The sequence below is a fragment of the Callorhinus ursinus genome, unplaced genomic scaffold, assembly GCF_003265705.2.
Source record: "Callorhinus ursinus isolate GAN/ISIS: 27379988/994484 unplaced genomic scaffold, GSC_fseal_2.0 scaffold4, whole genome shotgun sequence".
Classification (NCBI taxonomy): Eukaryota; Metazoa; Chordata; class Mammalia; order Carnivora; family Otariidae; genus Callorhinus; species Callorhinus ursinus.
In genome coordinates this window covers 60,526,883-60,554,108 of record NW_027397066.1, presented here as the reverse complement: position 1 = coordinate 60,554,108, position 27,226 = coordinate 60,526,883, and the positions used below count along the sequence as shown (strand labels likewise).

The following is a 27,226-nucleotide window of genomic DNA, read 5'->3' as shown; positions in this document are numbered from 1 at the left end:
AACGTGACAGAAAGTCCTTTTTTTTTTTTTTTTAAATGCAAGTGCACCTCTTTAAACTCAACTAATCTGTTTACTGTTTTGGTGATTCTCAGGATGCACCTGTGGCGTAAGCACACAACTGCTGTTGCAAATGAGCAAATTAGGACCAGGGTCTTTATTTAGATTTTACGCCAAGACCAGTTAAAAGTGGAAGCAGAGGCTTGAAACTGTTAACCCAGTGACATACAGGCCATAAAAAATGGGGGAAAAGGGGAAATCAGAGGTACCAGTGGTGTATTCTATTTGATGGGGGGTGGAGGGGAGTTAAAAACAAACCTGGAAAAAATGAACTTTCTAAATTTCCTCTACACATTTACTACACATTTAGTCCCTGCTAACCATTAAGAACGTCCCAGCCTCGCTGAGTCCGGTGATTTTCCTAAGACAAGTTTTCTGTCTCCCAGATATTGGGAACGGAGAAGTGAAGTTAATGTTTATGAAGGTGGAGTTTGGATTCTGACAGCCTGGCTTGGAGGCTAGCACACAGGCTCACCAGGGGTGTGTCATCCAGCAAATTATTTAACTTCTCCAGGCCTCACATTGCTCATCAGGAAAACAGGGATGAATTAGTAGAACCTATCTTTGGCCTCTTTTGATGATTAAACGAGAGTCAGCAAAAACGTTTGGCACATAAATATTAACTGACTCCTAAGCTTTTTTTTTTTTAACTGAAAAGACGTGGGAGTGTTAAACAAAAAATAATTCTTCTTGTAAAACTCAGATAAACTTTTGAAGAATTTAAATATAAGCAAATGAGGCGGAGAGGAAGGGACAGATCCCTTCCTACAATAGGATTTCCTGCTACCTCTTCGCTACTGAAAATCATCTTCTTTGACTTCCCCTGCAGGCCCCAGTTTACACTCTCTGGACCCCAGGGGGAGGAACGCGGCGGGGAGTAGCGTGAGAGGCCCGCAGCATTTAGCGCTCTCCCGAGTCGGGGCTGCGGCCCCCGCGGGAGGGATGGGGGCCGGAAGCGCGGATGCGAGCCGGCGCCCGCTGCTCTCCTGCGGTTTGCGGTCGCGAGAGACACGGCGGGCCTAGCCGCGCCGCGGGCTCCGCCTCCAGCGCTCTGGGCACCGCCCCGACTCCTCCTCCGCCAGCCCTTACCCGGGCCCGCTGGCCACCGCGGTCCCAGTTGCGACCGCCGGAGCCCGAGCCATGCGGGCCGCGGGGCCGGGGGCGCGCCCGGGGCCGGCGCTGCTGCTACTTTTGGCCGGGGCCGGGGTGTTTGCCGCCGCCTTGCCCCCAGCCCCGCCACTCTTCAACGTGAGCCTGGACGCGGCGCCCGAGCTGCGCTGGCTGCCCGTGCTGAGGCACTTCGACCTCGACTTCTTGCGCACCACGATGGCGCACATCCTCGGGTGAGCGCGGGCGCGGGGCCAGGGGCGCGGCGTCAGCGCCCCGGGGCACCTTCTTTGCGGCCTGAGTCCGCGTGCGGGAAGCCCAGATAGGTGCTGCTAGCTGGGCCGTAAACCGAGCCGCTTTACCCCTCCCCGCCCTCGGGGACCGACTTGCCCTCGACCTCAGCCTCCTCACCCGCGGCCTCAGGAGCATGCGAGCTCGGCGGAGACCGGAGCTGGCATTTGTTGCTGCTCTGGGAAGCGTCAGGCTTGAGGATGATCGGAGCGGCTGGTTTGACTTTCAGTCACCAGAGGCACGCCCTTCCCCCAGACATTCTGGGTCAGGGTGGCGTGCAGGTTGTCACCCGCCTGCTCAACGCAGAGTAGGGAACGCAGCCCACACCCCTGTTGCAGGTCTGGCGAGTCTCCCAAGTCCGCCTCTTTGGGGACCACACTCGCTTGCTCTATCTCCCTTTCCGAGTTTTCTTTTTTCCCTTCGGGATGCCGCGGGTTGGGTGATGCCGGGCCTGGGCTATTGGCCCTTTGGGAAGGGGAGGAACCTAGCACCCCTAAGGATAAGAGCTTCAGGAACCACCCCACCACCCATACACACATAGTCGCACCCCTTCGACCCCTGAGCAGATCAAACACCCTTGTGGTTCTTCGTTTTTAGGAATAAGGTCCCCAAGTGGGTCCACGCATTGATTGGAAAGGTGGTCGGGGAGCTGGCGCGCTTCCTGCCCCAGCCCTTCACCGACGAGATCCGTGGCATGTGCGAAGTCCTGAACTACAGCCTGGCCGACTGCCTGCTGCTCAACCTGGTTTACGAGTCCACCGCGTGAGTGTCCCACGCTAGCGTGGATTAACTGGGATTTACCAGGGACTCCTGCCACATCTGGCTGGGAGGAGACTTACTTCCAGTGTGATAAAAATAGGGTGGTGCCGGGGCTGTGCTGAAACTTCAGTGCTTCCTCTTTGCCTCTCTGGGTAAATCTGAGCAGCGCATCATGAGCTTCGAGAAGGAAAGCAGCTTCTCGGACCTCAACATTGACCTTTTCCTCTCCCCAAGCCCCTCTTTATCCCTCTACCAATTCAGGTAGTATCCCACTTTCCAAACTCAACATGTACCTTAACAGGAAGTTTTTAGAACTAACCCCACTCTCATATGGACCGTCTGGGTAACCCAGTGACCCTGCACCCTTATAATGCAGGGGGTCATCCCAACACTCATTTGTCCCCCTGCATTTATCCCTCCATGTTTGTCATGCCTGGAGATCCTGACTTCCCTTTCAGAGTCTGTACCCTCCAGGACTGGGGTCACAGGGAATATTGTTCTGGCTAATAGGGAGAGCCGGTATTTGGTAGGCAGGGTGGGCAGGATAAAATGGCACACAGAAGTGAAAGCACTTAAGAGTGTGTAGCTGATCCCATGCAAAGTGCAGGGAGAGTCTTAAGTCTTATTGGCTCAGTAGTAGGTCCTGGAAATAAGAGAGGATTGACCTGGCTTCTGCCTTCAGGACTTACTGTTTTGCCACCAGACCAGCCTTATCTAATGACATACTTGGTAGCTTTTGTCTGCCAAAAGATATGGGGGAAAAAAAGAGTTCTTGGGATAAGGCAGCTTTACTGTCCCCTGGTATCTTCCCTGAACCCCTAGGCACGATAGGTTAAGAAGCACGGAGTGCCTTCCTCTTTAGGGAAATGTTTAAAGACACAGATAAGACAAACTTGTTAAATGAACATGCTTTTCAATTGAACCAAGTTCATTTTACCATTCCTCATCTCCTACCCCCATCTTTTTCCTATTCTGGCATGTGACTTTCTCAGTTACAAAAAAAGAAAAATTTTACTTCCACGGTTTTTTGTTGTTGTTGTTGTTGTTGGAGTCTATGTATTCAAGCAGATTTAAGCAAAAGTTCTAATAAAAACATTCTAACTTTTGGATTTGATATTAAGGTAGGTATTGAATTGCCTGACAACAAAAAGCACCATCAGATGCCATTAGAATTAACAAAGGAGGGGGGGGTGCCTGGGTGGCTCAGTTAGTTAAGCAGAGAAGCTTCTTCCTTCAGCTCAGGTCATGATTCTGGGGTCCTGGGATCCATCACTGCATGGGTAGGCTCCCTGCTCAGCGGGGAGCCTGCTTGTCACTCCTACATGGCTTGTGCACTCTCTCACTATCTCTGTCTCTCTCTCTCTCTCAAATAAATAAATAAAATCTTAAAAAAAAAAAGAATTAACAAAGGAAATGTTCTGTTCACATTTCTGATGTAGGGCTTTTTGAATCAGAATAATAGTAGCTACCCTTTACTGAGCCTCCTGGGTGCCAGGCACTGGGGATGGTTATTACCCGTTGTGTAGAAACCAAGCTTCAGAAGGGAAAACTTGCTGAAAGTCAGGTGCCTGGTGAGTGGTCAGGGCTGCTGCTAAAATCTCCTGTGTCTCCAGCGCACTGCAGTACTTCCCCTAAAGCCCACACCTCCCCTCTTGTTCCCTGAGCTTGTGGGCTAAAATATTTGGCTTATGGGGTGCCTGAGTGGCTCAGTCGGTTGGGTGTCTGACTCTTGATCACAGCTCGGGGCTTAATCTCAGGGTCGTGAGTTCAGGCCCCACGTTGGGCTCCATTCTGGGCGTGCAGCCTACTTAAAAAAAAGTACTCGGCTTGACATAGAAGTATTGTCTTGCCAGTTTTGAAAAATTCTCTGGGAGAGATTCCACAAACTTTGCTTTAGCCACTTCTGGTGTTTTATCAGCCCCCTCTTCAACATCAACTCTTTGAGGACCAGAAATCCTGGGAAAAATTTAGAACTAACCAAACTTCCTTTTTTAAACAAACAAAAAAATTAAGTAACATTTATTTTCTCCTATTATAAAAGTAATATGTAGTCGTTATAGAAAATTAGCAAATACAGAAAAGAAGAAAAAAATTAACTACAATTCTGCTACTCAGAAATGACCAACAGTCTTTCAGGATACTTTGTTTTGTTTGTGTGGATGTACTTCTCTTTCCCCAGAATTGGGTATGCTGTCTAAGTATTTTTCCATAGAACATTACATATTCTCAGAAGAAACAGACACTTAGCTATCTTAACAAACCTCTTCCTCCTTTCCACAAAATACTTCTTTCCAGCTGGGAGTTCTTTTTTTTTTTTTTTTTTTTTCTATTTATTTGAGAGAGAGAGAACATGAGCAGGGCAGAGGAGCAGGAGAGGGAGACTCAGACTCCCTGCTGAGTGGGGAGACTGATGGACCCGGATGAACCCGGACAGACCTGGGACTCGATCCCAGGATCCTGAGATCATGACCTGAGCTGAAGCCACACACTTAACCGACTGAGCCACCCAGGTGCTCCAGCTGGGAGTTCTTTTAAAAGTTCCTTTTCTCTGTGCAGGGAGCCCTGATGGGGACAGGGAAAGTGCCAAGCCCCTAAAGAGTTGACTGTTTTCCCTCAGAGGACAAACTGAAACATTTTGTGGAACAAAATGATTTAGTGCCCTTGTACATGCTCTGAGAAATTCATAAAAGAGAAGTGAATCTGAACTAGCTTTGAATGGTATGTTAAATAGACTACATACTGCCAAGCGGAGGAATAAGCAAAGTTCTGAGGTCTAGCGGAGCCCAGAATGGGTCAGTTTCAGATTTATTTATTTAAAGATTTTATTTATTTATTTGAGAGAGAACATGAGTGGGGGCAGAATGAGAAGGAGAAGCAGACTCCCCACTGAGTAGGGAGCCTGACGTGGGACTCGATCCCAGGACCCTGGGACTATGACCTGAGCCAAAGGCAGATGTTTAATGGACTAAGCCACCCGGGTGCCCCTCAGATTTAGGTTTAGGATGAAATTCTCTTTCCGTATGTTTTCACTTCCATGTGTGCTAAGGGCAACGGTCTAATAACACCAAATGAACACTGATGAGGTAGGTGTGTCTGGTTGTGCTTTTCATCTTGAATTGTGAATCCATATGCTTGTACAAGGATCACCTATCATATGTATCTATTATAAGAATTGTTTTACTTTAAGGATTTGTTTTTTAAATGAAACCTCATTTTCCTTTTTCTTATTTTTCTCATTCATTCATATTGTACTTTTCTGTTTTCTCAGATTCTGCACCAGTATTGTGGCTCAAGACTCCAGAGGCCACATTTACCATGGCCGGAATCTGGATTATCCTTTTGGAAATTTCTTACGCAAGTTGACTGTGGATGTGCAGTTCTTAAAGAATGGGCAGGTATAGTTTGTACACTATAATATTCAGAAATCAGAGAGACTTGCTAACCAAAGTTTGCAATCACTAGGATGGCCTGCTGCTTAAGTGTGTTCAGTTAAGGAACAGAAAACCAGTTTAAGGAACAGAAAACATCAAACTCCTGGAAAAACAAAACCACAGGTTTACGTCCATTAGGCTCATGGAAAGAAGGGTCATTTATTATTACTGAGCATCTATTTAAAGAAGTCAACCAATTTTCCTTAGGGAAATAACTGTCAGTATGATCAGTCATCCATATCAGCTCTTTCTCAGCTTTCCCGTGTTGAGGCTGCTTCTGGAATAGGGAGGGGCTGCATGGTGTCATGGCTAGAAACAGCCAACTTTGAGGTCCAACAGTCCTGGGTTTGAATTCTGTTTCTGTCACTTACTTCCTTTGAGAACATGGGAAATTATTTAGACACATTTTGCAGACTACAGCTCAGGGAGGTTAATAATTACTTTATGGAGTTAGTTATAAATGTTACATGAAGTAATCTATGCAAAGCATGTAATAAATGCTTGATAAGTAGTGGCCAAGTAATAAATGGTCCTTTATTCTATAAGTATGATTGACCCACAGCACTCTCCTAAGTATGATCTTTAAGAAATTATACTTAGATCATTTTATTTTCATCATAAAAATACAACCTAATATGTACTGTTTTCACATTTCTGTGTAAACATCTGGAGAGACAGCTTTAATCAATGTTCATTGAATACACAAAGCATGTTATGGCCATGAAACAACCTGCTAAAGCCAGATTTTGGCTTTGGGGAACACTGTTCAAGGACAAGGACTATATTGCATATGTTCTTTGCATTTCGGGGTTGAGTCACAAATACTACAAACTCATTTATTAAATACTTGGTTATCTGCTTTTACAAACAAAAACGTTTTCTCATAAAAATGAAAACAATGCAGAAATACATACAGTGAAAGTTTCTCATTTTTCCATTTCATTCCTTTACTTCGCCACTGTTAACAATTTGGTTTATAGCTGAAGAACTACTTCAAAAATGGTTTTAAGTGGTAACAATGACAGAATATACGTGCGTACTAAATTCCTAAAGGAAATCTGCTAAAATGTTAGCAGTTATTACCGGATCATGGGACAATAATTACTTTAATTGATGACTTTATGCTTTTCTCCATTATCTACAATAAGCAGAAATTCTTCTAAGTAGACAAAGGAGTAAATGCAGTAAAAATAAATTATTTCGACGGTTCTCTCTAGAACTCATCCTTTTTTTTAAAAAAAAAAAGATTGTATTTATTTGAGAGAGAGAACCAACAGTGGGGAGGGGCAGAGGGGGAGAGAGAGAGAGAGAGAGAAGCAGACTCCATGCTGAGCAGGAAGCCCAATGCAGGACTCGATCCCCGGACCTGGAGATCATGACATGAGCCGAAGGCAGATGCTTAACCAGCTGAGCCACCCAGGCACCCCTAGACTTCACCCTAACTGGTGATGCTTCTTTTGTTCCTGTGTGTCCTGGACCTCCCATGAGAAATAGTCTGCTGGTATGGCTTGACTCTTAGTGCTCAATTATTATTACCAAATCTAATGGTGTACACTTGAGTATTGTCTTTATGCTAAGGGCTCATGGCCAAGAAATTGTTTTGCTAAATTAAGAACAGGTTATCCACAAAATAATTAATCTCTTACTCTTGAATATTGTTCATAATTTTTAAAATATTTTCACATACCATTCTTCATTAGATCCTCACCACAGCCCTTTGAGCAGCACAAATCAACATTTTCATCCTCATTTTCCAGGTGAGAAGGGGAGGCCTTACATGGAGGACGTTTCCCCAGCTCACATTGGGGAGATATGGCAGAGGCAGGATCAAAGCCCAATGACTTTCTTCTCCCCAAACTCAGACCATGTTTTAGAGTTTCCTGCTACAGCTAAGGGTCTGTTTATGTTAACTGACTTGGCAGAGACAATGGAAAGCACAGGCATTTAGAAATAAAGACAGTTTTTCAGAGCCACAAGATAAAAGAGTTTGCAAATTATACCCCAGAATCATTTATAATTATGTGTTATCAAATATCTTGGAAACTACAACGTGATTTTGATTCTCAAACTTTAATTTGCTCTGCCCTTCAAGAGTGACCCTAATATGAGTGTCAGTGTGTCATATGAATGAAGTGACAGTATGATTATTTTTTTTCTTCAGATAGTTACATTTTGTAAAGGCTTTAGCAGCAAGGTAGAATTATGCCCATTTTACTGCCATGAATGGAAGTGGGGAGAATTCACACACAGCCCTCAATGAGGGGCGCCTGGGTGGCTCAGTCACTAAGCGTCTGCCTTCGGCTCAGGTCATGATCCCAGCGTCCTGGGATCTAGCCCCACATCGGGCTCCCTGCTCAGTGGGAAGCCTGCTTCTCCCTCTCCCGCTTCTCCTGCTTGTGTTTCCTCTCTCGCTGTGTCTGTCTCTGTCAAATAAATAAATAAAATCTTTATTAAGAAAAAAAAGAAAGCCCTCAATGAGCTGGGAAAAGGTCATTTATAAAACTAAGGCCACTGCATTTTTTCTTTATAATTTAGCACCTTAAATTATTTTTACAACCAGATGAGGTAGAAATAAATGATTAAAAAGATTACAGACTTTAGATTCAGCTTTTATTTTTTAGGTCTTCTATAAATGGCTTTTATTTATTTATTTATTTTATTAACATATAATATCTTATTTGTTTCAGGGGTACAGGTCTGTGATTCAACAGTCTTACACAATTCACAGCACTCACCATAGCACATACCCTCCCCAACGTCCATCACCCAGCCCCCCCATCCCTCCCACCCCCCACCACTCCAGCAACCCTCAGTTTGTTTCCTGAGATTAAGAGTCTCTTGTGGTTTGTCTCCCTCTCTGGTTTCGTCTTGTTTCATTCCCCCCCTCCATGATCCTCTGTCTTGTTGTTCTCAAATTCCTCATATCAGTGAGATCATATAATTGTCTTTCTCTGATTGACTTATTTCTCAGCCTTTTTTTTTTTTTTAAGATTATTTATTTGGGACAGCATGGGGGGGGCAGAGAGAGAGAGGGAGAGCGCACGCACGCAAATGCACATGCAGGGGGGGATGCAGACGGAGAGGGAAAAGTAGGCTCTCCACAAAGCAGGGAGCCCAACATGGGGCTCAATCCCAGGACCCGGAGATCACGACCTGAGCCAAAGGCAGACGATTTTGCTGACTGAGCCACCCAAGTGCCCCTGAAATTCAGCTTTCTAAGGAAAAATATTAACCCAGGCCTATTTGTTTCTCAAAATAAAAAATATTGGTTCACCTTTATTGAACAGGCACATTCTAAGTATTTCTTTAAAGAAATGAAATCTGGTATCTGTAGTAACTGCTAGAGTGTGATTTTTCTCCTCATAGTCCTATAGTGGTATCTTGCAACCATTGGAGCTTGTTACCTTAATTTAAAGTGGAAGTGATCCCTATAACTCATGGGATAACCATGAGGATTACATGAGAGATACATGTAAAATAGTTTTTTAATATTTAAAATTTAAATATGATTATGACTGACAAACAATCTCACTTATTTCCTCTTACCTCACAGAGCTTATAAGATGCATGACTTTTGATCAAGTCAACACAAGGTTTTAATTGGAGCCCATTTGCTATTTCTAGGATGGAGTTTCTCATTCTTTTTAGGGCATGATCCCCTTTGGTGAAGCCTATGATCCCTTCTCAGAATGTTTTATAATACACAAAATAAAATGTATGGATTACAAAGAAAACCAGTTATGTTGGAATATAGCCATTTCAATGTTATACTTTTTCTCAACACATTAAATAGTAAATTTTAGCTGTGCATCTAATAACTCGCATAATGATAGTCATGAGTGGTATTTCAGGATATGTAATTATACTGTGTCAAGGTAGGTATGATAGCATTATATATGTGAAAATATCTGCTATGTCTATGGTGGCAGAATCATAGGCTCTGCTGTGAGTACAGGATTTGTTAACGTGCATCCATTACTGAAGGAGTGAAATTTCAGTTAGAAATGAGTGAAAATAAAGATGTACCTTTTTTCCCATGCAAGATCACAGACCCACTGATTTCTATCCATGGAACCCCCAGGTTAAACCTTCCAGAAGGCTATTTAAGAGTTTTTATTATGTTGGAACTTATAAGAAAAAAAATCCATGAGGGGGACAAAACAGAGGATTTCAATATATGTTTGGTGGGAATGGCAAAATGATACCTATCTCTTGATTTCAGGTTGCATTCACAGGAACCACATTTATTGGCTATGTAGGATTATGGACTGGTCAGAGTCCATACAAGTTTACAGTTTCTGGCGATGAACGAGGTAATCAAAACACATTCCTGAGCATTTTTAGCCATATTCCTGGCCACTTCTATCCAGGTACTTCATTTGCTCCCCCAGCTGAACATATAGATGAATCCTGACTACACTACATAGCAAGGACTTCCAGCCTAGTCTGGGGAGATGGGCAGTGTGCATATAAGCAATGAAGATGATTTCAGGTAGTGATGAGTGCTACAGAGAACGTGAAACAGGGCGCCTGGGTGCTGCGGTCGGTGAAGTGTCTGACTCTCAGTTTCAGCTCAGGTCATGGCTCTGGGAACTGAGATCAAGCCCTGCAATGGGCTCCGCACTCAGTGTGGAGTCTGCTTCGAATTCTCTCTCCTTCTCCCCCTGCCCCTCCTGCTCGTGCTCTCTCTCTCTCTCAAATAAATAAATAAATATTTTTAAAAAGAGAGAGAAAGCAAAACAGGAAGATGTGATAGAGAACGGAGGGCAGGGCGGGGCAGTTACTGCAGGTCCCGTGATCCCGGAGCCAGGTCTGCAGAAGCTGGGGGAATTCTGGAAACGAAACAATCCTGGCAGATTCTAGAAACTAAAGATGGTAGTGTGGTTATAGCATGGGGGATTGGCATTAGAGGTGGAGACGAAGACTGAGGAGTTTGGATTTTAAGTGTGATGGAAGCCCTAGGAGGGTTTTAGGCCAGGAAGTGAATCACTTTGGCTGCTACCTAGAAATTGGATCATGTGGGGGTAAACATGGAAGCAGAAGACTGTTAGGAAGCTCTTGCAGTCATGTAGAGGCTATGTGATGGCTTCCTACAGGCAATAGCTATAAAGTACTCCACAGCTTACTGGGCACTTTCTGGTCAGTTTTCTCAGTAGACCTTCTGGACAGTCCTGTTAGACAGGCAGGGCTGATAGTATCGACCCCACTCATGATGCAGAAGAGGAAGCTGAGGCTGGGAGGTGAAGTGGAAAGGTTGTTTCTCAGACTGGTCTCCCAGGTCCTGGCCCAATTGCTCTGTTGGTTATACGACCCTGCTGCAGTTCCCCAGGTCTCAAGGACATCAGTCAATTTCACAGAGCGTGGGAAACCCAGAGATCCACAAACACTTGTCTCTGTCCTCAGGAACTTGTAGCTGAGCTAAGAAGAAAGACTTAAAGTTTAGTGTTGGTCATTGGACGAACCCAATTGACTTCACATTGCTGTTTCCTTTGGTTAGGTCTGTTCTTACCTTTTAACATAAGGTTTTAACAGGAGGCTGCTGGCTGAGTATGTTATCAGTGTCCAGTAGTCAGTTCTTTATCCTAATGGGTTTCTTCAGCATTTTCTCAAAAGTCAGCTATGAGTAAGAGTGATTTTCTCTCTCTCTCTCTTTTTTTTTTTTATGATTTCTTTATTTATTTTAGAGAAAGAGCAAGGGGCAGGGACAGAGGAAGAGAGAGAATCCTCAAGCAGACTCCGCGTTGAGGGAGGAGCTGGATATGGGGCTTGATCTCAAGACCCTGAGATCATGAGCTGAGCCAAAATCAAGAGTCGGCTGCCTAACCGACTGAGCCCCCCAGGTGCCCCATTGTGAGACTGATTCTCAACCAATGGTACTCAGACCACAGATGACAGTTACTAAGGTTTTACACAGAATGTCCGTAAACAAGTGTATATTTAAAGGATGGGCTTTGTTTCCATCATTTTGTGACTCAAATTGTTTAACAACTAATTAGTAGAACCTAAGGTATTTGCAGTTGAAAAATAACTGAGTTCTTCTATAACATGCACATTTAACTAAATACTGTCAAACTGCCTTTTTAATACTTATTTTATCCTTATTTTAATGAAAACTAGCTCTATTTTAGTCTGCTAAGATGGAGTTAAAATGCCTGAACAATAAGGTAAGATATCTCTGCTAATAGAGATAAGATATTCATTCAGTTAACTTTCTGGACATTATGGAGAATGCCAGCAGGGCCTCTGACACCACCCCCCTCCCCGGAAAAGGTAGGGATATGAGGGGGACCAATAAATGGCGTAGAGTTTGGGGAGACTTAACAAACCACCCGGCAGGTAAGATCACAGACTCGAGAGCCGGTGTCTGTGTGGGGCTGTCACCTGCTTGCTCGGCGACCGCCACCGCGGTGTTGACCCCATGCTTCAGTCTCCTCACCTGGAGAGCAGGGGATGGGGATGAACTGCTTCATGGATGTGACGCTCCCAGAGTGGTGCCTGGCACAGAGTAGGGGCCATGGAGCACTTACTTGTCATTGTCCCATCTCTGGGCCTGACCTCCGAGCCCCAGATTGGAACACCCAGCCACCTTCTCAGCCTCTCCACGTGGATGGCTGCTAGGGGCCTCACCCTTGGCATGCTTATGCAGAGCTCTTGCTTTTTTCTTTTCCCCTCTTCTTGCCCTCACTCTGCCCCGCCCCAAACCTGTTCCTCTCCGGGTTTTTCCTTGTCCCAGGATACGGCACTTCTTTCTGCTGCACTGACTGTACCAGGAGAATTTTTGAACCGGTCGTTCTGTGGGTCTGAGCTCCACCACGCAGACTGGCCTGTCCCTGACTGCCCTGTCCACCCGCACCGCTCGGCCAGCTGCTGTCATACCCGCGCTGCTGGAGTAGCCTCTCGTGTGGCATCACGGCTTCTCACCCTCCACTAATTCTTTCTCTTCCCAGCAGCTGGCCTGCCCAGGTTGGTCCCCTGTTTAAAACCCGCACTGAATTTCCGTTCCATTCCTAACGACTCCAGAGTCCTGACTGACCTCAGAACTCTGTGTGGCCACCTCCTGCACCTCATTTTATGCCTGTCTCCTTCTCCCTCGTTCCACGGGCACCAGCATCTTTCTTTTTCTGACACCTACCAAGCTTGTCCCTGCCTTAGGGCCCTGACACCCACGCCTTCTGTCTGGAATGTTCTGCCCATCTTAGCTCAAATGTCTACAACTCACTGAGGCTACCCTCAACATTCCTCTCAAAAAGAACCCTCCCTCATTACTCATGATTATTCTGTCTTATTTTCTTTACTACAGTTACCAAAATTTTGTGTGCTTGATGGCACACTAATTACTTCTGTTTGCCGTTAAATTCCAAGGGACTGGACCAGATCACAGTATGGCACATAGTAGATGCTCAGTGCTTATGTCTTGAATGAAACTATTTCTTTGGAAATAAATCCCCAACAAAGATTTTTTTAAGATGTTAAAAAGAAATAATTTTGGAGAATGACTGTAAATTTGTATTTTTTTTTTAAATATGAGCCCAAATCAAACTTAAAGTTCTGAAAGGTATATTCTCTGTAGTCTTCCTAATCCTTATTGAGCCACTTCTCTTGATAGCTACATAATTCTGCTTTGCCTGGGATGATTAATCGAATTATTTCCTTTCACATAATTATCATTGCTTCTAGGCACAAAAGATTATGTATATGTAAAATATGTATACAGAACATTCATGTATACACACACAAAATATTTCCAAATAGCTAGAAATTCCGGGCGCCTGGGTGACTCAGATGGTTAAGTGTCTGCCTTTGGCTCAGGTCGTGATCCCAGCGTCCTGGGATCGAGTCCCGCATCAGGCTCCCTGCTCCTTGGGAGCCTGCTTCTCCCTCTGCCTCTCTCTTTGTCTGTCTCTCATGAATAAATAAATAAAAATCTTTAAAAATAAAAAAAAACAAATAGCTAGAAATTTGTATATATATATAAATTACATTTTTCTATGGGTGCCATGAAATTTGAGCTTTATCTTTGAAAACTGGATGCCAGTAAAATCACTCTTCATCTACCAACTTTTCTCTCCCATCAGCTTGTACTATGGGAAAGAAATAAGATATAAGGAATTTTAAAATGTAGGAACTGGGGCAACAATTCATATTTATACTTGTTTCTTCCTCAACTCGGCAGACAAAGGCTGGTGGTGGGAGAACATGATCGCTGCCCTTTTCCAGAGACACTATCCAATCAGCTGGCTTATCCGCACTGTGAGTACCTTACTGTTGAGCCCCGCACACCCTAACTTAATCTTCTGTGGGTTCATGTTGTAATGCTCTGTGTCATTTAACAATGTTATCTTTCACGTAAGAAGCTCCTAAAAAGGATAGGCATCTAAGGGTTTGCAAAATGCATATCAGCCTTTGTGATAATAAGTATCAAAGATAAACAGAGCTAGACACTAGTTAAAGGAGTAGTTATAAATTTCCAGTTATAAAATAAGTCATGGGCATGTCATGTACAGCCTGGTGATTATAGTTAATAATACTATATCGCATAAGTGAAAGTTGTTAAGAGTAGATCTTAAAAGTTCTCATACAAGAAAAGAATTTTTTTGTAACTATGGATGGTGACGAACTTTAACTAGACTTATTGTGGGGACCATTTTGCAATATATGCAAATATTGAACCATTGCTTTGTACACCTGAAACTAGTATAATGTTACATGTCAGTCATACCTCAATAAAAAGAAATCAGTGGTAGGGACAGATTAATCAGTATTGTACTATTGTAGTAGGGAAGAATGTCCAAGGTGAACTGAACTCAACTTTGATTTGTACAGAGGTGACCAGGTGTTTTAAAGGGAATATAAGGGAATAGAGAGGGATGTCTCTCTAGAGAGGGAGAAGTGAAAAATTACAGAAAGTGTAAAAGAGAGGTTGTCCATGTCAGACATATCTGGGTTTGCTAACTGGTGCTCATCAAAGTTAGCCTCCTACCCTCCTGCAGAGACTGGAAAACGGGTCCTATCTTCAAGCGCTGGCTGGAACAAACAGTAAATTCTTTGGGCAGTCTTATTTTCTCAGGCAGGCACTAGAAGGGCTAGGGTCACCTTAGGGATGTAGCCTTGAGCTGTTAGAAACTCTGTTATGTTTGTTCAAGTCCTTATAGGCCAAGGTTAAGGCCTTATCAAGGAGAGGGCTCAGAGGAGCCTAGCCAAAGATTGGTTAAGGAGAGAATCTTTGTTACAGGCTACAGTTTTAGCCTATAGCCTAATCTTGATAACTGATTGAGATAAGAGATAACGGTATGCTTTTTCTGCAGATAAAAATGTACCCTCCTTTTAGAATCTCCATTTGCAAATATCAGAATTAGCAAAACAAAGGCATTAGAAGGTAGTTCTGCACACAACAAAAAGAAAGTTTACTTTACATGACCTATTAGATAGACAGCAGAGTTCCAGGCCACGTATAAATTCTAATTTGTAATCTGACCACATTTGGTGCAGGATTTGGCCCTGCCCAGCTTCAACCTTTTTGGCCCTTCTTTGACTAGGTCTAAATGATCTTAGTCCCTCTGGACTTGGAGTTCTCCTCAACCTCTTACCTGGGTACTTCCTAAAGATGTTGACAAACTGTGTATCCTTCATATCTTTTTTTTTTTAACATTTTTTTAAAGATTTTATTTATTTATTTGACAGAGGGAGAGCGAGCAAGCATAAGCAGGGGGAGCTGCAGAGGGAGAGGGAGAAGCAGACTCTCCGCTGAGCAGGGAGCCCGATGTAGGGCTTGATCCCAAGACCCTGGGATCATGACCTGAGCCGAAGGCAGCCGCTTAACCGACTGAGCCACCCAGGAACCCCATATACTTCATATCTTTTTAAGATGACCTCTAAAACATTTTAAGATTTTATTTTTAAGTAATCCCTACCCCAACGTGGGGCTCGAACTTACAACCATGAGATCAAGAGTCCCATGCTCTAACAACTGAGCCAGCCAGGTGTCCCTAAAACTTTTCATCATAAGATGAAAGTGTATTTCGAATGTTGCCATTTAAAAATGAAACTAGAATTTAGATCTGTCTGGTGGAATGTAACAGCAAAATGATTTTTAAATGTTTTAGATAAAATTTACATACAGTGACATGCACAGATCTTAAGGGTTTAGTTCAATGTATCTTGGCAGTTGGACACACTCATTTATCCCCCCATGTAAGCACCAACAAAACAAGATACAGAACATTTCCAAGTCCCTGGAAATTTCCCTCCTGTTCCCTTCCCGACAATTCCTTACCTCCTCTGACACCCTCCTCCAGTGAAACCACTCTTTGACCTCTGTCACCACAGACAAGTTTGCCTTTCTAGAATATGTATAAATGAAATCCTGAGTACAGACTCTCTCTTTCACTCTGCCCAATGCTTTTCTAATTCATCCATGTTGTTTGGATCACTTGCTCATTCATTTTTATTACTGAAGAATATTCAGTTGTGTGAATATGCCACAATTTTCCTATTGATAGACATTGGGTTGTTTCCAGTCTTGGGCCATTAGGAATAAGCCTGCTATAGAAATCCTTGTACAAAGCTTTTAGTTAACATGTATGTCCATTTCAGTTGAGTAAGTGCTTAAGAGTGGAATTGCTGGGTCATAAGGTAGGTGTATATTTAATTGAGGTATAATGCCATACAATTCACATGCCATACCATTCATCTATTTAAATTATACAACTCTCTGGTTTTAGTATAGTCAGAGTTGTGCAACCATATCTATAATCAATTTTAGAACCTTTTCATTCCCCTGAAAAGAAATCCTGTACCCATGAGCAGTCACCACCCATTTCCATCACTTCCTGAGCCAGACAGATAAGGTGCATGTCCCACCCTGACTCTGCCACCTGAATGAAGCAAGTCACCACCACCTTCGGTATTTCTTACTGATGTTCTTTGGCTTTTTTCTCATAGGATTCTGTTAGAGGCAACGAATTATTTGATAGTTGGTGCAGGTGACATAAAACAGTGTTCCGTGACTCCTATTGCCTCCCTTTATAATTTTGCTGAGTTCAGAACCAACCAATTCAACCCTAAATACCTCACCCCCTAATAGTAAGATGTATACAGGAGAGGAAGGCCCACAAAGCCCTGCCCCAGGTTGATGGTGTATGGTGCTGAATGATGGCACCTTTGCAGACGCTGATATTTTGAATTGTTCTTTTGTTTGACTTTACCCCCACCCCTGACACTGTGCCTCGGCAGTATTCAGGATGGGTGAGCAGAAAACGTACTTTCCAAGAGTGATTTTGAAGATGCAGGTGGGAAGGGCAGGCTCTTCCCCAGGACGTTCTTGAGCAGATCAACTTGAGCAAGGAGCACCTATGGAAGCTGAAGATATGGAAAGCGATCCCCTTAACTGTCCATGCCACAGACCTTTGGAAGTCTTCATGAACCCCCGGGGGTATCTGAACACCCTGCTTACTGCTCTGATGTAGCACGCTGTCTTCCATCTCCAAGCCTTTGCTGAACTATTCCATTGAGCCAGAACTGTCTTCCCCACCCCCACGCCCAACCCCACAACCACCACTTTCCCCAGCCTGACTTCCCTTTGTCCCTTTGGCCTCAGCTTGTGCGATACCTCCCCGGGATGCTTCCTTGATGCCCTGGGTGAGGGTGGGTCCCCTGCTATGGCTTTTGTAGCAACTGCTTCTCCGTGGTGACACTCTGTACATTGTGTCACCACTGCCCATTGACTTTCGTGTCATTCTTGGAAATTTGGAGTGAACAAGGTTAGGTCAGTCATATTCACTGCTCTGTCTCCACACCAGCACAGTGCCTAAAATGTAGTAGGTATTCAGAAAGGACCTGTTGAAAGAACAAATGAATGAGGAAACATGGGGAGTCCTTTGTGAAGGTGACCTGCCTAGAAAACACGTGGCCCATGGTCGGTGAGCCAGGCCTAGAACTTGTCAACAGTTCTTTCCTTTTGTGAGAAAAGTACAGCTGCTATCGGCTCCCCACTGAGGTTTCTTCCACCTTGGGAGCCCTGATGACAGGAGGACGAGGTCAGAGCAGTTTGAGATGGTAGCCATGGCTTAATCTGTCAGGAGAATGTGCTTTGGCCCATTTGTCCATCAGTTGGTGTGGATAACTGCCGTGGGTGATGATGCTAATGCAGGTTTGTCTTCTTGTTCAGACCCTGAGTGAGTCAGAAAACTTTGAAGCAGCTGTGTATAAACTGGCCAAGACTCCCCTAATTGCTGATGTTTATTATATTGTCGGTGGTACGTCCCCCCGGGAGGGAGTGGTCATCACGAGGAACAGAAATGGCCCAGCAGACATTTGGCCTCTAGATCCTTTAAATGGAGCGTGAGTAGAATTAAGACTCTGGTCATTTTGTATCAATAATGTTTTTCAACTGGGGAAACTAGAGGTTTTTATATATTTTTCTTCCTTAGCTATGTGCCAAATGACCTTGGGTAAGACCAGATGATGTGCTCTGTTGTAGGTGGTTCCGGGTGGAGACAAATTACGACCACTGGAAGCCAGTACCTAAGAAAGATGACCGAAGGTAGGCCTCTATACCCCTGCCAGTTTATAGTGTGTTCTTGGGGTCAGGAGAATGTGCCCTTTTTATGAGAGAGAACCAGAGAGGACTAGAGGCGCTACCCCCTTCCAGAAAATGTACCTTGGCCCCCTCACCAATGTCTTGGCCGGGATGGGAGACTGTAGTGTGTAGTGGAGTGTGTGGGGGGAGGGCTCTTGGCAGTTGGTTGGGTGTTGGAGGGTAAGGCTGGCCTGGCCTCAGGGTCAGGAGCCCTATATTCTACCACTAGCTCTGCTGATGACTCACTGGGTGGCCCCTTGAGCCTCTGTTTACTCAACTGTAAAAAGAAAGGGTAGAACAAGAATCATGGTTTTCTATGTAAGACTTTTTGGGAAGGAAAACATTCCCCTTAAATAAATAAATAAATAAATAAATAAGTCAGTTAGGGGCTTTCTTTGGCCCTTCTAATTTTTTTTTTTTTTTAAGATTTTATCTATTTATTTGACAGAGACAGAGAGAGCACAAGCCGGGCAGGGAGCCCAGTGCAGGGCTCGATCCCAGCACCCTGGGATCATGACCTGAGCCGAAGGCAGACGCTTAACCGACTGAGCCACCCAGGTGCCCCTGGCCCTTCTAATTTTGAACATTTTATAAGTCCATGCATCCCCAAACAGCAGGTAGTTAGGTATTTCCTCCTGGCTTTACTGCCGCACGTGTTTGGTGGCAAATATTTAATTTCGTAGCAAGACATTTTCACCCACCCAGCTTCCTGGAGCAGATGGTACCTGTGGGCTTGACTGTTGAATTAATTTTACCATGGTGGTCTGAGACTAGGCAAGAAGCATGTTTGGGGGCCGGAATCTGCTTTGGTGAAAGGGAGATAAGGCAGCTGGGCCTTGTACGGTGGTTCCCAGTATGAGAGCTGATGGCATTTCCTGAAGTGCCAAGTAATCTTTGACCCTTCTCCTTCCAGAACGCCTGCCATCAAAGCCCTTAATGCCACGGGCCAGGCAAACCTTAGCGTGGAGACGCTCTTCCAGGTAACTCACTGTGCCGTGATGTCCAGCTCTTACCCAGGATGTCTGCTGTCTTTGTTAATCGTGATTAAAAAAAAAAAAAAAGAATCTCCTCCGAAATCTCTGAACTCAGGCAAATGTGGTAGATGACAGTGTTGGAGTCAGAGTTTCACCCGGTTGAAAACCTTTCTAAAAAGTCCGATGACATTTTGTGAACTTGTTTCAGTATATGTTCATTGTTTAAAAGGAGAAAGGATTCAGAAGTCTGTAGCTCTGTCACCCCAAGACACGCTAGAGTGTTAGGTAGTTTTATTCTTCCTATAGATATTCTACATATTTCTTCTACCTTTTAATAGTCTTTGTAATATGATTTTTTCCTTTGCAGGTTTTGTCCGTGTTTCCGGTGTGTAACAAGTAAGTGACATGTTAAACGCATCTGTTCATACATCACCCCAGAATGGGGGACTCACTCCCATACTCTTTGGCTCAGCAGGGTTCTGGGGGCCCTACAGGTCAGGCTTTCTAGGTGCTGTGGGTACAGCAGTGAACCAAACCGAGTCTCTGCTCTCTTGGGGCTAGCAATCTGCTGGTGGGGCATAGGGAGGAGGCGGGGAGGAGCGCATAAACAAATATATCATAAGTCAGGTGAGAAGTCCATGAAGAAAAACAAAGGTAAGGAGGATAGAGTGATCCAGAAGGAGGAGGGCAGTGATGTGTTCATCCTAAATCAGTCTGGTGTTCGGTCCACCTGCCCTGGTTTATGAGTGCCTTAATCTCACTCTGTTAGAACTAAACTTTAGACACTGCTGGCTTCCCTTTAACTTCCTGGGACGTTCTGCTACCACCGTGCTCCGTCTACAGATAATTCAGCATCGAAGCTGTTCTTTCTTTTTTAGCCTATACCCTTGATAGGAGCATTGTGTGAGCAGCGGCTTCTCAGGTCTACAGCCCACATCATCCTCTGATATGAACCCCTGGGCGGTAGCTACTCCTGTCATGGGAAGCTCTTAATTAAACCTGAGAGGCAGCCACAGGACTTGCCTGGGAAACTCTGAAGGTCCCAGGCCAAGACCAACAGCCTGCTCTTCATTGTCCCCTCAAGGTGGTGCTTCATTGCCTGGCACCTAGGATTAGCTCCTTAGGGGCACAGACACCTTCTTTTGCTTAGTGAGGTGGGGCTTAATTTAATGAAATGAGGGAGGAAGCATCTGCAAGTCAAAGATGTTTTATCTCCTTTTACTTCAGTAAATTCCCAAACCCAGCATTTCCTACCTTCTCGTGTTCTTACATCTGCTTTCTCCAAGGCAAGAATATCAAAGTGGTCCTCTTCGGGAAATAGCCTAATACAGACAAAACCTGTAAAGCGATTTTTAGTTTCAAATACCCAACTGATGTTTCTTTTTCTTTGAAATGATCCTCTTTTACACAAACACAAAATAGTTTTCCTATGGCCTCTGGAATAACTTTTGTATACAGGTATTTTAAGATTCCTTAGCTATTAAGATATTTTCAAAACTGGTGGTATCCTTTTCATTTTGTACCATAATAGGGATACATCTTCAAATTGTCCCTTTGAAAGTTTTTTTCTGTAAGTATGGCCTGATAAAAAGAGTAACACTAAAAAAAATTATTCTGTAGACAATATTCTAACAGCCAATACAGAAAAACAAATTAGTCAGTACTTTGCCACTCTAACAAATGAGCTGTTTGGGTAATAAGTGATACCCAGTGTTATGTTAGTAAACTAGCTCTTTGGGTGGGGGGGGGTGTGCAGGATGAGGGGAACCCAAAAAACAAAGATCCCCCCCTTCAGTTGTGCATTTATTGACTTCCATGCTGTAAAGACTCCCAGCTGGTCTGTTTCAAGCTTATGATTGATTCCTGCATGGGTAACAGTTTTGGCTCTCACCAGCCTGTAGGAGCCGTTTCCACCATACAACACAAATGACTGTATCCTTTCTAGTCAGGCACAATTTTGCCCTTCTAATATTCATTTTAAAAATAGGGATGTTCTTTTTTCTGTGTGTTCTCATAGTTTTTAAAATAATTATATAAATGATTATATCTTTTTAAAAAAATTAGTATTAAAATAAGATAGTTATGTATTTTTAAAGATTTTATTTATTTAAGAGAGAGAAAGCACGAGCAGACGGGAGCGGCAGAGGGAGAGGGAGAAGCAGACTCCCTGCTGAGCAGGAGCCCCTCAGGGCCAGAGCCCAGGACCCTGAGATAAGGACCTGAGCCAAAGGTCCTTTGGCTGATGCTTAACTGACTAAGCCACCCAGGCACCCCAAGAGTTGATATATTTTTTAAAAGCACTGCCCATGCTGTCAACAGCCCTTATAATTTTAAATAGGTACACCGTAGCCAATTGAATATACTGTATAGTTGAGTTAAGCATTCTCCAGTTGTTAGTTTTACCTCTATTAAAACTCTGAAATAAACATATTTGTACATGCACCCCAACCCCCCCCTACTTTTGGATTAATTTCCCTGGCTGAATTCCCAGAAGTAGGGTTACTGGGTTAAAGGCTATGAATGTTTAAATGGCATATGAAATGTTTTGTTGAAATAGAATTGTTAGAAACTGTAGTTAACCAAGTAATATTTTTCTCTGTTGTGTAACTGAAAACCCAAAAGGAACTGCATTTATTTTTTTTAAGATTTATTTATTTATTTTAGAGAGAGGGAGAGTGCACGAGTGGTGGTGGGGGGGGGGGGTGTTGCAGAGGGAGAGAGACAGAGGGGAAGCAGACCCCTGCTGAGCTGGGCTGGATCCTAGGACCCTGGGATCTTGACCTGAGCTGAAGCCAAGAATCTGAAGCAAGAAACCGACGCTCAACCGCTCAACAGACTGAGCCACCTAGGTGCCCCGAGGAACTGCATTTAGAGGATATTCACCGCTGAGCCAGAATTAACATAGATCCCTGACTCTCAGGCCCTTTCCTTGTAATGATTCCTGGCAACCAAGGCTGTTTCACTGAGTTCAGAAAGAAATCTCCACAGAAACAGTTAGCTCAATGCTGCCCCCTTGTGCTGTGCTACAAAATTACACTAACCTGCGATAGAACTCCATCCTCTGATGTGGCTGTAAGCAGAGAAAATATTAAAATAGCGATGGATGACCAAAATAAATAAACAGCTGAAGTCCTTATTCAGGGAATCTCCATTACCCTCGGACGAGCTCTGTATGCACTTATAGCTGTCTTCAGCCAGGTGTACAGTTTGGGCCACTAATTCTTCCTAATCCTGAACAACCCAGCTCCAGATGCCTTGAGCATGCATTCCAGCTGGTGTCCTGGACAAGAATTAGATGAAGGGAGTGAGGGGGAGGGGTCCTAGTGTGTGTGTGCATGCATGTGCATGTACTCATGTTGTTCTGGTCTCTTGCTATGCAGTATGTTGAATAAATTACATTGTGCTTTTCATCCTTAGATCTGGGTAAATGGGCCCCCTAACCTCATCCCCCAGCTTTAGAGGCTCCTCTCTGGCCTTCCTCTAACCCTCCTTTATGATATAAGGAATCCACTGGGCCAGGAGCATTTACTTAGTGAGTCTGGCCCAAGTACCTAGCCTGAAGAGCGAGCTATTTCTGGGGCCTATGTGATCCACTATCCTGGGTGGTGTTCTCCTGATGGCAGAGTCTAGCCACTATGGATACCCCATGCCTGGTGGGTGGTCAAGGCATGGCTTTTTCCTGGAGTCGTGCTTGAAGCCTAGATGCAAAGGCTGAGGTGTCCATACACGTTCCACTTGTGGTATAGGGCAGAGCAAGGGGTGAGGCCAACGGATGCCTCTCCCTCGTTGCCACAGTGTGAAACTCTGAGGAGTCCGAGAAATTTTAAATTTGAACATGGCCTTCCATAGTGTTGTCAAAATAGAAAGGAAGGACGCCGTGTGATCACTTGAATTATAAATTTTAAACATTTTGACATATATGGGCTTCTATTTGTATTATTTTCCTAGGTCCCAAGGGTTAGGTTGGTATTTTTTTTTCCTCCTTGGAATATTAGAGACAATGATGTGCATATAAAAATTCCTCTCACTGTTTTCAGCTACACAGTTTATACTACAGTAATGAGTGCTGCCAACCCAGAGAAGTACATGACGAGGATCAGAAACCTGGGTTAAAAGTAAGTAAGCAGAAGAGTGGATTCAACCATGCTATGAAAGTTCTGCTCGCTTGTTGTTATTTGTTCATTTGGGGACATTGGTGGGTGTGTGCTGGTGTCTCCCACAGAGGGTGGTAACATCTTTTACATCTATGCATATAGAATATCTTCTGACAGACATCTGGCAAACGGTTGTCATGTGGGTCAGGTTAATGTCACCGTTAGGCATTTATCTTGAATTTGCTGGTATGAGAGCTAATCTCTGCCCAGTGCCCTTCGTCCCTTATTCAGACCTGTTCTCAGGGCAGGGTCTTAACTTCACTGACACAGAGGGGGAAATAATTGGGAAGACCTGCTTGTTCCCAGAATAATAGTGAGGCAGGCCCAGCACCTTGGCAACCTGAGAAAACAGATAATGAAGGCAGAGGACAGAGGCCGAATTTATTTCAGGCATTGGTGAGCCCATCGGTGTGGCGAAGGACATGAGGAAAAAGCAGGCGTCCTTTCTGCTGTGCCTGAAACCAAACCTAGGCAGTTTTCCCTATTGCTGGGGTCTTCTGGAACCTGTCAACCTGGCCCGATGTTTTGGTCATTTGCTTATCATGGCAGCGTTAAAAATTGGTGTTTGAATTAAGTACATTTATTTTTCTTCCCTTACAGATGATTTCTTAAAAATGAAATTCTTGAAGAGCTGTACTTTAAAAAACAAACAAAATGAAAGGATTGTATTGTTTCAGGAACAATACAGGTTCCTTCCTCATTAAGCTTTTCGGTCTTGTGAAGTGGGGGCAGGAGGATCACTCTGCAGCTTGTATTGCTGAAGTGGGTGATAGGCGTCTTGCATTTGCTTCTCTTCGTCACTTGCCTTGACCGTCTCTCAGCTCTGTCTGTACTGACTGGAACCACTCAAAGATAATTGGTCTCAGAGGTCAAGCCCCTTCTCCCCACAACACGTGGCAATGTTGTCAGACCTCAGCTTATGAAGAAACGAGCTGGCCAGACCTCTTTGTTTATTATGAAGTGCTTCAGGAAGAGTCTGAGAAAAAAAGATTCTTCTAAGAGAAATGGAGAACTGTAGTTTGAATAGAGCCTGTTTGAGTGTCTGTTAGTCTGAGCTTCGATCATGTGTTTCCGTGGGATGGGATTCTCACTTTGCATAATGCGTCTAATGTTTCTTTATAAAAACTGATGGGCCTCCTTTTTCTAAATAGCTACTTTCTTACAGCTCTTTGAAAGCAATATGAAACCAAATTATTTCTGATTGTCATTTTTCATTAGTTAATAAAATGTTGAAAGAGATGTTGGCAAGGAGAATAAACATTTTTCCCAATACGTGTCCTGTTGTCTCTCCATTCTTAACCCCGAAGTTGTGTGGTTCTGAGCTGCTATCCCAAGCAAGCAGCTCTCGTGAGGTTGTTTAAATGTCAGGATGCAAAGGAGGGCACAGCTGCGTTGTGGAATTTGATTTTGTGTTTCACATGTACAGGAAAGAAACTTCTCTGAGGATGGAGTGAGAAAAGGCTAAAATGCACGAACAGTGAATCGATGGGATGTTCTTGTTTGGTGTACCAGCAAGAACAAAGGAAAATGGGATGCGTGGAGGGGAGTGTGAGCCAGGCACCAGTCACCCCTGCCTCACCATAACCCACCCTTCACTGGTGGCCCAGAATATTCCTGTTTCTTCTGGGAACACTGTTACCTTTCCATCATCCAACGTCCTTTTTAAAATTGAACATCAAGGGGCGCCTGGGTGGCTCAGTCGGTTAAGCGTCTGCCTTCAGCTCAGGTCATGATCTCAGGGTCCTGGGATCAAGTCCCAGTATCGGGATCCCTGCTCAGCAGGGAGTCTGCTTCTCCCTCCCACTGCCCCTCCCCCTACTTATTCTCTCTCCCTCCCTCTCTCTCTGTGTCTCACAAATCAATAAATAAAATCTTAAAAAAAAATAAAATCAAACATCAAGAGTAGTTCACTCTTGCCAGACATGTTAAACTGTGATGGAGACTAGAAATTTCTACTCATTAGTCACTTCCATTCTTATTTTCTAGACTACAGACTATGATCTTTGGATGGAAATTTGGGGAATAACCTAATTTTAACCAGGCAACACGAAGGCATTGAGGACTTTTCAGCAGGAAAGTGATTTAAGTAATCTAAATCTCTGGTTGCTTTTAAGACCCGTGTTCCTTGTGCCGTGTGGTTTCACTGCGACGTGTCTAGATGTAGATTTCTTGTTATTTAGCCTGCTGGGGCTTTGTTATGCTCTCCGAACTTCAAATTTATTCCTTTTATTCAAGTTTGGAGAAAGTGCTGTTACTCTTCTCTTGCAGTGCTACATTCTCTTGTGTCTTCTTTGCTGAACTCCCAAGTGTGTGTGTTATCACACCTTCTAGCCTCTGTCTCAGCCCTTGGGATTTGGGGTGGCGGGGGAGGAGGGGAGGTGGATATCTCTCTCAATGACATATTCCAAGTCACGTCTTTATTTTTTTTCTGTAAAATCAGAAATATTTCTTTAATGAATCTCTTGAGTTTTTAATATCGAGGATAATATTTTATTTATTATCTTTAAAAAGACTTATTTATTTATTTTAGAGAGCATGAGCCAGAGGGGTAGAGAGCGAGGGAGAGAGACTCTCAGGCAGACTCCCGGCTGAGCACAGAGCCTGATGTGGGGCTTGAGATCACGACCTGAGCTGAAACCAAGGGTAGGACATCTAGCCGACTGAGCCACCCAGGTGTCCCTCTTGATTTATTTTTTAAAAGATTTTATTTTTAAGTAATCTCTGCACCCAGCATGGGGCTCAAACATACAACCCCAGGTCAAGAGTCTCACGCTCTACTGACTGAGCCAGCCAGGTGCCCCTCAAGGATAATATTTTTATTTTAGATGGGCTATTTGCTGTTTATTCAAACTGCTAGGATCTTTATTGGATAGCATCTGTTCCTAGCTTTGGTTTTTTGTTGTTGTTTGTTGTTGTTAAGCTTCTTAACCCTTACTTATTTTATACTCTGCTTCTAAATTCAGTCCTCAAGCCTTCAGGTGTCTACCTTTGCTGTTTGTTTTTGCTGACTCTCCCTCATGGAGGTTTCTGTGCTGTTCCAGAGTTTTGGATTGTGTTCCGTTGGGAATCCTGAAGGCCGGGGTTGGCGGTACGCTGCCCAGAAGGGGTGTGTGTCTGTTAATTTCTCAGCTTGTGCTTTCTTAGGACATTCAGTAGAAGTTGAAGCCTCAGTTTATATTGTGTGAGGGCAAGCCTGGGGTCCCACCTTCACAGAGGAGAGCCGGCCCCTGCGCAGGCTGATGTGAGGGCAAGCCTGGGGTCCCACCTTCACAGAGGAGAGCTGGCTCCTGCGCAGGCTGCTGTTCTAACTCTACCTTGTGTGCGTCCAAGGCCATGTCCTCCCACCTCCCAGTGAAATTGCTGAAGAACCCAAGCGTCTAAGTTCCTGGGTCCAGCAAATGTCGTTCAGGCCATCATGCCCCCCGTGCCTGCTTCCCTCCCAAGCTTTTCTTTATACCACATCTTCCCTGTATTCCTTTCATCCTCCCTGATTATGGGCTAGCTCAGCTAGGTATTCAGCATTTAAGAAAGGTGTTTGTTTTTCCTCTTTAGTTTTGTAGTGGGAATGTTTTTTTTTTTCAGGGCATTTATCCCTCCAAAGTATCCAGAAATCAAAGAGCTGATGAGTGATTTTTTTTTTAAGTTCATTCTGTGTCATTATGAAGAGCGCATTGATGGGCTGATAATGGGAAAGTGAAAATCAGTTAGCTTGACGTTTTAGTAGACTAGCTAAGAAATTAAGATGGATTGCAAGATGTGGAAACAACCTTAATGTTCATGGACTGACAAGTGGATAAAGAAAATGTGATATGGACATACGATGGACTATCACTCAGCCTTTATAAAGGGGGGATCCTGCCATAGGTGTCAGCATGG

At 44.1% G+C, this 27,226-nt stretch overlaps 1 protein-coding gene across 1 annotated transcript; it reads left to right on the top strand.

Annotated features, from left to right (window-relative positions):
- Window positions 1-1,141: 1,141 nt before the first annotated feature.
- On the top strand, window positions 1,142-24,622 carry NAAA (N-acylethanolamine acid amidase). The gene is made up of 11 exons (XM_025887309.2): window positions 1,142-1,400; window positions 2,053-2,217; window positions 5,483-5,609; window positions 9,868-9,958; window positions 13,819-13,895; window positions 17,812-17,984; window positions 18,124-18,186; window positions 19,136-19,202; window positions 19,564-19,592; window positions 23,234-23,311; window positions 23,951-24,622. Exons 1-10 carry the CDS (start codon window positions 1,198-1,200, stop codon window positions 23,307-23,309), a joined length of 1,071 nt encoding a protein of 356 aa, XP_025743094.1. The 5' UTR covers window positions 1,142-1,197; the 3' UTR covers window positions 23,310-23,311; window positions 23,951-24,622.
- Window positions 24,623-27,226: the final 2,604 nt, after the last annotated feature.